Source organism: Ictalurus punctatus, chromosome 21 (assembly GCF_001660625.3).
Source record: "Ictalurus punctatus breed USDA103 chromosome 21, Coco_2.0, whole genome shotgun sequence".
Classification (NCBI taxonomy): Eukaryota; Metazoa; Chordata; class Actinopteri; order Siluriformes; family Ictaluridae; genus Ictalurus; species Ictalurus punctatus.
Window position 1 is genome coordinate 11,920,001 of NC_030436.2, and position 12,675 is coordinate 11,932,675.

The 12,675-nt window shown below is 38.6% G+C and overlaps 1 protein-coding gene and 1 long non-coding RNA gene across 2 annotated transcripts in view; one reads left to right on the top strand and one right to left on the bottom strand.

The window, feature by feature from the left end:
• Positions 1 to 7,895, bottom strand: part of LOC108281003 (uncharacterized) — a 9,545-nt gene extending 1,650 nt beyond the window's left edge. The window contains exons 1-4 of the long non-coding RNA XR_001815867.3: positions 6,526 to 7,895; positions 5,611 to 5,770; positions 3,096 to 3,259; positions 1 to 736 (exon numbers count right to left, since the gene is read on the bottom strand). The exon at positions 1 to 736 is cut by the window's left edge and continues 73 nt beyond it. This is a non-coding gene — a long non-coding RNA (uncharacterized LOC108281003). The remainder of the gene's footprint in view (positions 737 to 3,095; positions 3,260 to 5,610; positions 5,771 to 6,525) is intronic.
• A 1,893-nt stretch (positions 7,896 to 9,788) lies between these two features.
• On the top strand, positions 9,789 to 12,100 carry rpl29 (ribosomal protein L29). The gene is made up of 4 exons (NM_001200125.1): positions 9,789 to 9,807; positions 10,275 to 10,326; positions 10,426 to 10,490; positions 11,942 to 12,100. Exons 2-4 carry the CDS (start codon positions 10,290 to 10,292, stop codon positions 12,032 to 12,034), a joined length of 195 nt encoding a protein of 64 aa, NP_001187054.1. The 5' UTR covers positions 9,789 to 9,807; positions 10,275 to 10,289; the 3' UTR covers positions 12,035 to 12,100.
• Positions 12,101 to 12,675: the final 575 nt, after the last annotated feature.

The following is a 12,675-nucleotide window of genomic DNA, read 5'->3' on the forward strand; positions in this document are numbered from 1 at the left end:
TTAGATGAGGATCAAGCTGCAAAATCACTGGAGGCATTATCTTACCAAGAATGCACAACAGTCCAATAAAGCTGTTAATAAACAATATAAAAGATAATAAAATATTGAATATTTGATAAATTCTAATGTTTAATGGTTTGTGTTTTAAGAAATACAATAATAGGGACAGAGGCAGAGCACAAATCCAGCACAAATTAATCACATATGCAAATGAGTTGAAAACAAAACATTAAAAAAAACATTGGCACTGCTCACGTGTGAATTTTAATCCTGCAGCTGAGCCACTTGCATTATAGTCATAAATTAAAATGCTTTATATGTTTTTATCTCTTGATCTAAATGTTTGCATTTAATTAGATCATCTGAAGCTACTGAGATTAATGAGGCTTCATTTGCATAATCATTAGATTATAATATATATTACATTATGTGGGCGCACGGTGGCTCGGTGGTTAGCATGTTTGCCTCACACCTCCAGAGTCCAGGGTTCGAGTCCCGCTGGGGCCGTGTGCGGAGTTTGCATGCTCTCCCCGTGCTGCGGGGGTTTCCTCCGGGTACTCTGGTTTCCACTCTGAGTCCAAAGACATGCATGGTAGGCTGATTGGCGTGTCTAAAGTGTCCGTAGTGTATGAATGGGTGTGTGAGTGTGCCCTGCGATGGACTGGCACCCTGTCCAGGGTGTACCCCGCCTGGTGCCCAATGCTCCCTGGAATAGGATCCAGGTGCCCCTGTGACCCTGAAGAAGGAGTAAGTGGTAGAAGATGGATGGATGGATGGATGGATGGATGGATTACATTATGTTATCTGTTTAAATTATATATGCATAAATTCTGATACTGGTATTGAGTATCAATCCTGAACATTGCTCATTTACTCTTACTCATAAAACATGCTGATACCAGGTGATTCTCTGAGACATGAGCCACGCTAACGCTAACGCTAACGTACAGACACCACGAAAAGACGGTGATCTGGAAGTATTTCACGATTAAAGCAAAGCAGATTGCAAATTGAACTCTGTGAAAATAGGGTTAACCCTAATCCAAACCCTCAGCACGAGGAGTTGAAAACGAAACAACTCTCACTGCTGAATAAATGCAGATGCAACATGTAAATGTGTGTAAATATTTATATAATTAAAACTCTCAACAGGACCTGATGCACAGCGGCAGTGCAATTCCCTGAACAATTACCACTTCCTGTTTCCTGTTTAATTAATGAGGAGATCAGAAACCGATTAAACAGGTCAAACAGCACAGGTTTTTATTCTCATTATCTGTGTTTAAAGTGATAGAATTAGAGAGTTTTAATTATTTTAGTAAGAAATGAGAAATAAAACACAACACACATGCATATTTCTCACTAGAGTGTAACATGAAGTGGAAAATATTCAGCTTCAAAACTAACAAACAAATAAACTAACATTTACAGGCATGTTGGGGTCAAAGGGGGCGGAGCTTCAGTTAAATTTTATCTTTTTTTGCATTGGAATAATCGAATTACTGGAAATCTTACTAAATCTTTGTAATATATATATATGTGTGTGTGTGTGTGTGTGTGTGTGTGTGTGTGTGTGTGTGTGTGTGAGTGTGTGCGCACTTCTATCTGGTTTCTAACATCAGGTTAAATGACACCATTAAAGCGATGATGTCATCATGATCAATCACAAGTAAAAACTCTCAGAGCGGAGAATAAGGTCTCACTGTCACAAAACATCATCATCAAATCAGGCCATAAAATAACGGTGACGTCATCACGATCAATACGGATTAAATTCACCAGAAATGTCACGTCACTAACTCAGGGTTATATGTGTAAAAAAAAAGGGGGATAATTATTTAATAGAGTCTTATTCTATTTTAATCCAGTTATAGCACTTATAGTTTTTAATACAGCTACTTTAATCTTTTTTATATTATTTTCATTATTTATTTATATTATGGTCAGAAATCACAGAATCCTAGCGATGAATTATTAAAAATATTTAATCATTTATTTAATTGCCATTTTTATTATAGTAATTGCTTTTAATTGCAGTAACTTTTTTTTTTTTTTTTTACCTTGATTAATAAAATGAAAGATACACTACTTTTTGACAGGAAGGAACTCCAGCATCATGTCGAACTACGCACTAAAAACGATGATTAATTTATTACTGATTAATATTCATGAAAATATAAAGTTACATTAAGAATGACTCATGTCTTCTATAAATGAATAAAATATTATTACTTTATTTTATATTCTGATTACGGTGATTGCTTTTATTATAGTAGTTATTTTTATTAGAACATAATTTTATTAATGTTAAAATATATTATTATTATTATTATTATTATTATTATTATTATTATTATTATTATAACAAAACCCCTTTTGTTGTACAGTCAGGAACCCCAGCCTCACGTCGAACTACACCCTAAAAAAAGATGATGTCATCGATCATCATGGATTAAACTGCCCCACTCCGTCCATTTCACTCTCCTCGTTGCGCCTGAGAGATGAAACTCGGCTTTAAAACGATTATTGTGCATAACAGGAGCGTAATAAACATCATCCTAATGAGATAATGTGGACAAAGAGATCAATACAATCTGCTTACTGTGGAATTATGGGTAATAATGGGTTTTTTTCCCAGAGAGTGAAATCAGATCTCACTGCTAAAGTGCTTTTCTAAAATCAATACGCTGAAATGCAGGAGGAGGAGGAGGAGGAGGAGGAGGAGGAGATCTTCCTCGACATCTGAGCCCCACAGTTTAATCGGTTTTATTCTGAGACACAGAACACAAGAGAAAGCGTTTCCTTTTTCACTGCCGTTTAATCTGTTGCTTTATATTCGTATTTTAGGAGTTAACTGAATGTCCCAGTGAAGAACCAATTAAAGAGCCCAATGAAAAAAAACAATTGAAGGATTCACTGAAGAACTCACAGCCTATTGAAGAACCCAGAACCCAATGAGAAACCCACTGAAGAACCCTTTCCTCTAACAGTGCAGTATAAACAGGTTGTGTGTGTGTGGAACAGTAAAGTGTTTGGGCTGTAGGACGTCAGTGTAAAGGAGATGGTGTGTGTGTGTGCGGTGTGTAACGCATCACCTCGATTAGAACCTCGCCTCCTCACTCACAGGTTCTGTGTGCTGGTGGAGGAACCGGACGGAGCAAAGAACGATGAGTCACAGTGGGATTCTTCTCCTGACAGCAGCTCCTGATTACAGGGTTATAAAACACTCACTTCCTCCAGCACTGTCGCTGTCACGATGCTAAACACACACACACACACACACACACACAAAAACACACACTTCCTAAATAAAACACTGGGTGTATAACAATCACACACAGGAAAAGTGTTTGTGTTAAATGCAGTGTTAGTGTTAGCATCCTGACTGATACTAATATAAGAAGTGATGTGTTCAGCCTGAGTGTGTGTTTATTCATTCTAACACACACCGACTTCACATTCTCAGCAGTTTGATGGAACCACAATAATCATAATGAGTCTTTATTAAACACACACACACACACACACACACACACACACACACACACTTCATCACCAGAATTTCATCACCTCAACTTAGTGTCTCGTTGTTGAGCATGAAAAGATGTCAACACACAATTTTAACACATACACGGCTTAAACACACACACAAACACACACACAGACACACACACACACACAGTTTAAACACAGACACACACACACATACGCACACACAGTTTAAACACACACACACATGCACACACACACACACACACACACACATACACATACACATGCACACACACACACACAGTTTAAGCACACACACACAAACACACAGTTTAAACACACACGTCATTTAAACACACACACAGTTGCTCTTAAAAATATAAAAATTTGGTTTAAAGATAAAAACTGTGTTGTGTTTTTTTTGCAGCTAGTGTGTGTGTGTGTGTGTGTGTGTGTGTGTGTGTGTGTGTGGGAGGAAAAAGCAGGTCAGCAACAACAACATGTCTGTGGGAGTGAGACAGTTCAGTGTGTGTGTGTGTGTGTGTGTGTGTGTGTGAGTCACCACTCAAGTCTTTATATAACTCCATCGCTTTACACTTCTCGTCTCACACACTGGGAGGATTTTTTCGGGTCGTTATAATTATAAACTGCAAAATATCAAGATTTTCCTTCATGTTAAAATTTTCTCTTTTAGCTTTTAGTGTTTAATTTCTACACGATGATGCTGAAAGAAAAACCTCTTCTTGTTTCCATGTATTTTGTCGCCGCAACATTATCAGACATGTGATGATGATGATGGAATTGTAGCAGAGTTTATTAGCAACAAGCTAAACTGGAGGTCATAAACTTCCATTACATGCTAGCTGCATTAGCATCACAGCACAACTTCACAAAGAAAGACGTTAGTATTAATACTTTAATGAGTTTACCTGGGATAAAAAGGATTAAAATTCAATTAAATGCTAAAAATCAAGAATGCCTTTATTTTGAGCAATCAAAACACATCACTTAGATTTATGGCATCAGATTGTAGTACACTTCCTGTCAGTAGAGGAAGTTAATGTAAATATCAATTTAGTATTTTTTATGATGTCATTGCTAGTCTTGCCGGAGTCCCTGCTTTCACTCACACAAACTACAGTATCCTTAACCATTACGGGACCATAATATCTCTCTCTCTCTCTCTCTGTAGAGCTACACATGACACTCCTGAGATACCAGTGATCCTGACCCCTTCTGCTCTCCGGACCTGCCTGATCCATCCTGATGCTCTACTTCTGGTTGGAGTTCTCATCAGTTGGAAGTGACATGCTGCTGCTGAGGATGTCCCCACATGGTGCAGCCAAAAGATCATTGAGATTACTGAGGATGGTACCACTTAAAAACCATAAAGATGGCTTTGGACCTCAGTTCATATGAACAGTTTTGCTATGATAGCATTAGCACTACAATTACCACAAAATCTCAAGTCTCCATCAGTGAACAGTGGAGAAGTTCAACAAAACAGACTTCATGTAGAAACTGTCATGAATTTCCTGTTTACACAACTGCACTATTTCACCATGTAGTATTAACACATTTATAGAAGGGGTGTATTTATTTATAATCGCACTATCCAGTGTCACCCAGCTGAGGACGGGTTCCCTTTTGAGTCTGGTTCCTCTCAAGGTTTCTTCCTCATATCATCTCAGGGAGTTTTTCCTCAGCACCGTCGCCTCTGGCTGCTCAATAGGGTTAAATTCATACATTTAAAATCTATATCCTGTGTTTATATATTTCTGTAAAGCTGCTCTGGGACAATGTCTACTGTTAAACACTCTATACAAATAAAATTGAAATAAATTGAGTTTATCTTTCATACATAACTGTTTTTTGTTTATGGGTGCAGTGATGTCACTTCCTGTCAGAACATTAAATACATTTTAATTAAGTAAGTATTATATTACTACGTGTGTGTGTTCAAATTATGTGCGTGTGTGTGAGAATGTGTTTGTATGTGATTGAATTGTGTGTGTGTGTGTGTGTGTGTGTGTGTGTGTGTGTGTGTGTGTGTGTGTGTGTGTGAGTGTGTGTGTGTGAGATAGAGAGAGCATATAAAACAGTGAATGACTCACACACCTCGTGTCATGGCCGTGCCAGTCCGTGATCCTTCTTCATTCATTTCCAGTCTCAGCCAATCATGAAGCTTCATCTATTCCACATCACAGGCACACCCCCCTCCATCTTCTCTCTTCATTGGTTTGGACCAATCAGGGTCCACGAGACGAGTCTGTCTGATCTGATGAGGGACATCAAATTCTGAGGCGTGAATTTAGGACATCAAATTCTGTCAAAGAACTCTTCCGTAATGTTCAGTAATCACATGACCCCATGTGAGTCACATGACTGGCTCTCCTGCTGTCCTGTCAAGGACTGAATCACTGTATCAGAGACATTACATAAAGCTGGAGCTGCTCACAAAGCACAATGCCTACAGAGTCAATTCAGAGTAAAAAAAGAGTCGATTCAGAGTCAAAAAGATTTGATTCAGAGTCAAAGCAGATTCGATTCAGAGTCAAAACCACAATTGATTCAGAGTCAAAACAGAGTCGAAGCAGAGTCAAAACAGATTTGATTCCGAGTCAAAAACAGAGTCGATTCAGAATCAACCCAGAGTCGATTCTACGTAAAAAAAAAAAAAAGATTTGATTCATAGTCAAAACAGATTTGATTCAGAGTCATAAACAGATTTGATTCAGAGTTAAAAACAGATTTGATTCAGAGTCAAAACAGATTTGATTCTGAGACAAAAACAGCATCGATTCAGAGTCAAAAACAGAGTCGAAGCAGAGTCAAAACAGATTTGATTCCAAGTCAAAAACAGACTCGATTCAGAGTCAAAACTTTTGGAATCAAACCGAGATCTCTCAGATGAACTCAAGGTGATTTTAATAATCTGAATGTGGAGCTCATTTATGCAGCTGTGTAACCCGACTCTGAACACCAGGAACTTTCCTCATGTAAATACTGAGGTAACTTTCAGACTGGCCTCACCTGAGACAGACGGCCTTCTCGTCCTGAACACTGAGGATATCGTGTCCATTTTAAACACCGTGTGATAGCTTTAATCCAGAATTAATCCAGGTGCTGATGGCTGACTGAATGAGTTTATGTTTATGTTTTTGTCACAGAGTCAAGTATGATGTAATAAATACAATTATAATAAATGACTATAATACATTTATTTCATTCCTGATAGCTTGGGTTCCTGATCAACCAGAATTAAATTCATGATTTGAAAAAGAAAAATTAATGTTAATGGATTTAAGTGTTTATAGGAAACATTTAGAGGAAATTTTAGTTTTTTTTACCATCATTATTAAAGTGTTAAAAACGAGAAAGTTTGTGTAAATTTCCTGTAAAGATCTGCATCATCTTACAGAGAACGAGATAGGAGAAGAGAGCACTGTTCAGGGATTTCCCAACACCAGTGTGATAATAAATATGAAATTGAAACCTGCGTGCCAGGATTGAGACCAGCACCACCACCAGCACCATCACCAGCACCTCCACCAGCACCATAACCTCCACCAGCACCATCACAAGCTCCATCACCAGCACCAGCACCTCCACCAGCATCATCACAAGCTTCAGCACCTCCACCAGCACCACCACCAGCACCTCCACCATCACAAGCACCAGCACCACCACCAGCACCACCACCAGCACTATCACAAGCTCCAGCACAACCACCAGCACCAGCACCACCACCTGAGCTCCTCAGGAAAAAAGATTCCAAAACATCACCAAACATCACCAGCACCATCACGCTGAAGATCCTGCAGTGTAAAGCCGGGTCTCCTAACCCCCAACTTTACTGTAAAATACACAATAATAATAAACATCACTTTTAGTTTAAAGTTAGAAATAATTCCTTATGAGAAACAGTACATAAATGGTTTTTGTTATATTTTCATAAATTTGGCTGCTTGCTCTTTAATAAATCAGGGCCAGTGAGAAAGCTCTGGAGTGTCCATACAGGTGAGAAACTGAGAAACTTCTTGAAAGGAAAAGTGGGCGGAGTCACTGCTCAGCCTTATTCCTGAATAAATATCATCAGAGTGAAATGTGAAATCAGTTTGTGAATAAAGTTCTGATTATTTATTCCTGTCTTTCTTTTATCTTTCCATCTCATTAAACCACAAAGATTCAGATTTCATTAAGGAAATAAAAGTAAAATAAACTGTCTCTCTCTCTTTCTCTCCTTTGCTCTCTCTCGTTCTCTCTTACTCACTCTCCTTCTCTCTCTCTCTCTTATTCTCTCTCACACTCACTCTCCTTCTCTCTCGCTCACTCTCTCAGAGATTATGAATATGCTACTGCACAAACCAGTCTGATCCAGTTCACTCGTATCTACTTCCTGCCTGAAGCCTGATCATGTGATGTGGTCATGTGACCCCGCAGCAGCGTTCCATTCATACAGAGATGATAAATGGAGCGTGAACGAGTGATTCCTCCTGCACTCGTTTTTATGTCTCTCACTCTTCTCCCGAATAATGCTATAGGGTTTAAATGTTTCTGACTGACACACACACACACTCTATTTCTGTGCTATACTTTTCCCTTTTATCCGTCTCTCTCTGTTTGTTAGAATTCGTGATGTGATGTTATTTAGCGTCACCGAGACGACACTAGTGTGTGTGTGTGTGTGTGTGTGTGTGTGTGTGTGTGTGTGTGTGTGTGTGTGTGTGTGAGAAATCTGTGAAATCTGTGATTAAAGTCTCAGAGTGTGAGCACTATTTCTACGACGCTCGTCTAAACCCCACCAATAGGACGATGGCAAACTCACGGCACAGCTACAGATATGCTAACGGCAACGGAGAAACGTAAAGAAAACACCACGATGGACTGAAAAATCTCCTCATCATCTCCAACTCACTGAGAGAGAGAGATTTTGTGTTTGCTACACCAGATGATTTCCGGATCAGGATGATTGATGACATGAGCAGAACGTAGCGGTGGTGTTTAATCGCAGGTCCATCGTTAGAGGATCTTCATCGTATAATCGGACACGCACACACACACATACGTGTACACACATGCACACACACACAGACAATATCACACACTCTCTTACACAACTCACACACACTTTATTGTGATGTAACTACAGCGTGTTAATTTAACTAGATAGCTAACATATCTAATGTTAGTGACGAACAGGCGGTGGTTGCCATGGTGACTAAATGGGTGAGAAGATGAAGATGTGACTCTGAGACTCTGATACTGCTTGTGTTATTGTTACTGTAAAGAATCACGGATTAGAGCATGTGTGTGTGTTGTTGCCGTAAGTGAACGTGACGTTACTGAGGAGAAAATCTGCAGGATCTGAAATATTAAAGAGCAGGAGGGAAATGTGTGTGTGTGTGTGTGTGTGTGTGTGCGCGTCTACCTCCAGGCAGTCGTTATATAACACAGAGGCTTTTTCTCATCACGATTTTCCAGTGTGATTATATTTATTATTAATGATTAAATTTGTAATATATTTTTTTTAACAATGATTGTTGGTGTGTTTCAAACAATTTAATAGAATTAAAAATAATTCTTTTAGTCACTTCACTTCACTCAGATGTGTATATTATTGTATATGAATAGAATTGAAGAGAAATGTATAACAGTGTTGACTGAAACACACATGAAGGTAAATCAGTTTACCTTTACTGTTTATTAATGAAGTGATTTAAACAGAGTTCTGAATGCAGTGAGAGGATCAGCTGGAGGAACAGCGCCACCTACTGGACCAGTTTCATCATCACACCACACATTGACACTACAGTCCTCTCTCTCTCATTTATTTTCTTTCATTCTCTCCCCCTCATTCTCTCTCTCTCTCAAAACGTGTTTTTTCTTGCCCTGGAGTGGACAGAAAAGAAAAGTACAACTATATTGTACTGTATTGAGTGGAAACAAAGTACAACTATATAAAGAGAATATATTTTAATACACATGCTGTCCTTTTTGTGTGTTTATTTATTGAGTAATAGAAATTTGCGAATGTCCAATATAAAACTTTACCGCCGTGTAATTTTGACTTTATTCTCCTATTTTTTTTATTATTATTTTTTTACGTGGCACCGTCGTAGTTTTGTGGTATTTCATGTTGATCAAAAGATTATTGTTATTATTGTTGTTGTTGTTGTTGTTGTTGTTAGCTTAATCTTCTTCCACTGCAGTTTTGTGTTTTGCTTCACACTGTTTTTGTGCTAAAGAACGGCTTTTATTTCCCACAACCCTTCACGGTTTCCTCTTCCGGTTGTCTCGCGCTACGTGTAGCAGGTATCAAATTCACGCCTTCAGTTTTTTCTTTAGAATCTAACACAATCCTTTATCTGTAATAAATATTTATATGGATTTATACTTTGTGTTGATGCTGTAACATTTTCCGGACATGACTGTAAATAAATCGGGGCGGTTTTATTTTGCCATTTTGTGAAAAAAACAAATAAACAGACCTGAAGTTTAGCGGTGTAAGAACAGCAGGCTACTTTCACTGGCGCTATAATTTACTGTTTAAAGGCTGTAGGTGGAAATATGCACATATTGATTATGCTGTATAATACTGAAACAGTTTATATAGTCAAATCTGTCCTAACGTGCATGTGTTGTAGTCCCGTGTTCGTGTAGCAAACATGCTAATCATAATCAGATTAGGGGAAAATAATTAAGTATTAATTGTAACTATTCAACGAATCTCATTTACTTTTTATGTCTGTCTTTTAAAAATGTAATTTCCCTGTTTACAGACAGCGTGATTAAAAATGGCCAAGTCTAAGAACCACACCACACACAACCAATGTGAGTATCTCTCTCACGTACACACCTGTGACAAATATCCTTTGATGTAAGTTGTGATGAAATGGTGAATAATAATTCTGTGTTGTTTCCTCTCTTCAGCTCGCAAGTGGCACAGAAATGGCATTAAGAAGCCTCGTTCTCATCGCTACGAGTCTCTGAAGGGGGTGAGTTTCTGAGTGAATTCTGTACTCTGAGCAGTATTATACTAATCTAAACAGTATCACAGTTTTCCATGTTGCTAGCGTAAAGTTAAAATATACTTGGGGTTCTAAACGAGACTTGACGTACCTGATCTAAACAACCTCCTGAATCAGACATGGGGATAATCGGATTCCTCAGCCTCAGAGGCTCCACCTACCCACAGGGATATCTTTTCTACACTTTTCTGGCCACAAACTTCAGAATCTCTGATCCGCTTCACACCCATCGTTCTCTGTGTGGAGACTGAATCGGAGCGAGGATCTCCTCGTGAAGCTTTGTTCGCCGCTCAGAATAATACAGCGACAGATAAAGTTCAACAAACCTTCAAAAAGTGCATGTAGAAATCATACATATTGCCCGAACACTGATATGATTAGATGGATTTCTCTAAACCTCCAGAACACACCGTGTTTCTGCAGCGCTATGGACCTGAAATGATCGTTTCACTTCCGACAGCGAGTCGCTTCGGAGTGTAATCACTCTCTTGCTAGAGTTCGCTTGGAAGCGGGCCGAGAACCACCTCGCTCAGATGCTCTCAGACCCCAGCGTGAGCGCCGTGTTCCGCCTAAAGAACCGCATTTAAAACACTGTGAACGTGCACTTAGATGCTGACTGGTTCTCCACGGTACTGTATGCCATGTTCTGGAGTGGGGTGCAGACTTTTCGGAAATCTGAGATTTTCAATCTGAACATTTACAGAGTATTTAAAAGTGAATTTTGCCCCCCCCCCCAGTCAGTTGAGAATAAATGTGATAAACTTTTGTCAGATGAAAAAACTGATTGATTGGTTGTCTTGTCAATCAAATCTCTCCAGAGAGTAGGCCGGGCTTAGCCACTGTTTCTGGGGACAGTAACTGCCCTTGGGATTGATCTGCGTAAACGTGCTGCGTGTCGTAGAAAATATTACAATAGAAAATGAAGTTTTATTTAATGGTAAAATGAACCGATATATGTATTTAAACACGGTGAGAGACATCCTTCCATTCTTTATGGCTGTTTCAGAGAATTAACCTTAAGATTATTTAAAAACATGAAGTAGGAGTTAGCAACTTGTTAAAGCTTGCTTTTTTGTTGTTGTTAAACCAAAAGTTTAAAGAGAAAATGAAGATTCGGGTCTTTTCTGAGATCTTGGGAAAATGCTCAACATCGTTAGAACTCTTTACAAACGAGCAAAACAATTTAACTGTCAACTTAATTTCATTCCTGCACTCCATCTACACACACACAGTCTGTCTCTACAAGCACCGTGGTGTTAAATTAACCATCATATTTCCTGATGTGAAGCTGAAAACGTGATCAAAGATTAATGTTGTTCTAGTGTGTACTTCTGAGCGATCAGGGCAAGTGTGTGTGTTAGTGAGAGAGAGACACAAGCGAGAATTTTCAAATTGACGTATTTTCCTTCTCTCTGCAGGTGGATCCCAAGTTTCTGAGAAACATGCGCTTTGCCAAGAAACACAACAAGAGAGGATTGAAGAAGATCGCCAAGCAACAAGCAGCGAAATAAACAGATGTGAATGATTTGTCTGTACAGATGTTGTTTATACCATCAACAATAAAACTTTAGAAAGTGGAGCATGAATCTAGTTTACTCACACACACTTCTGCCTGGTATAGTGTAGGTCTGGGTGATATGATTATATATCAATATGGATATTTATATCTACACAGTCCTGTGATAGGGTGAGTGTTCAGTCCGTACAGGATTTCAGTTTTTGTGATTATTGCGGCTCGTGTACTTTATTTTTGCAGAAAACTACTCGAATCTGAAATCTCAGTTGCACTAAATCCTTGTGCGTGGTCTTTCACAGTGATGTTTGTTGGTAAATGAGACCTTTTTAGCTGTACTCACGAATGGAAGAGGCTTTGGCTGATATTGTAATGAAGTCACATGATGTGTCTCAAATCTGCTCTTATCTTGAAAAATTGAATATTGTGGAGTTTCCTTGATTTTGTGTTAATTCCTGCGATGGTAAAATCCTGTAGAGACGTGCTGTCAGAGAATTAGCATGTCCCAAGCAAAGTTTTAATATTGATGTAGTATAAATTATATAAGGAATATTAAATAAAGAAAAGTGAGTTTGTTTACAGTGAGTGTGTAACTGGGCAACAATATGTTTGTCAGTATGTCCCAGTACTTTTATACTG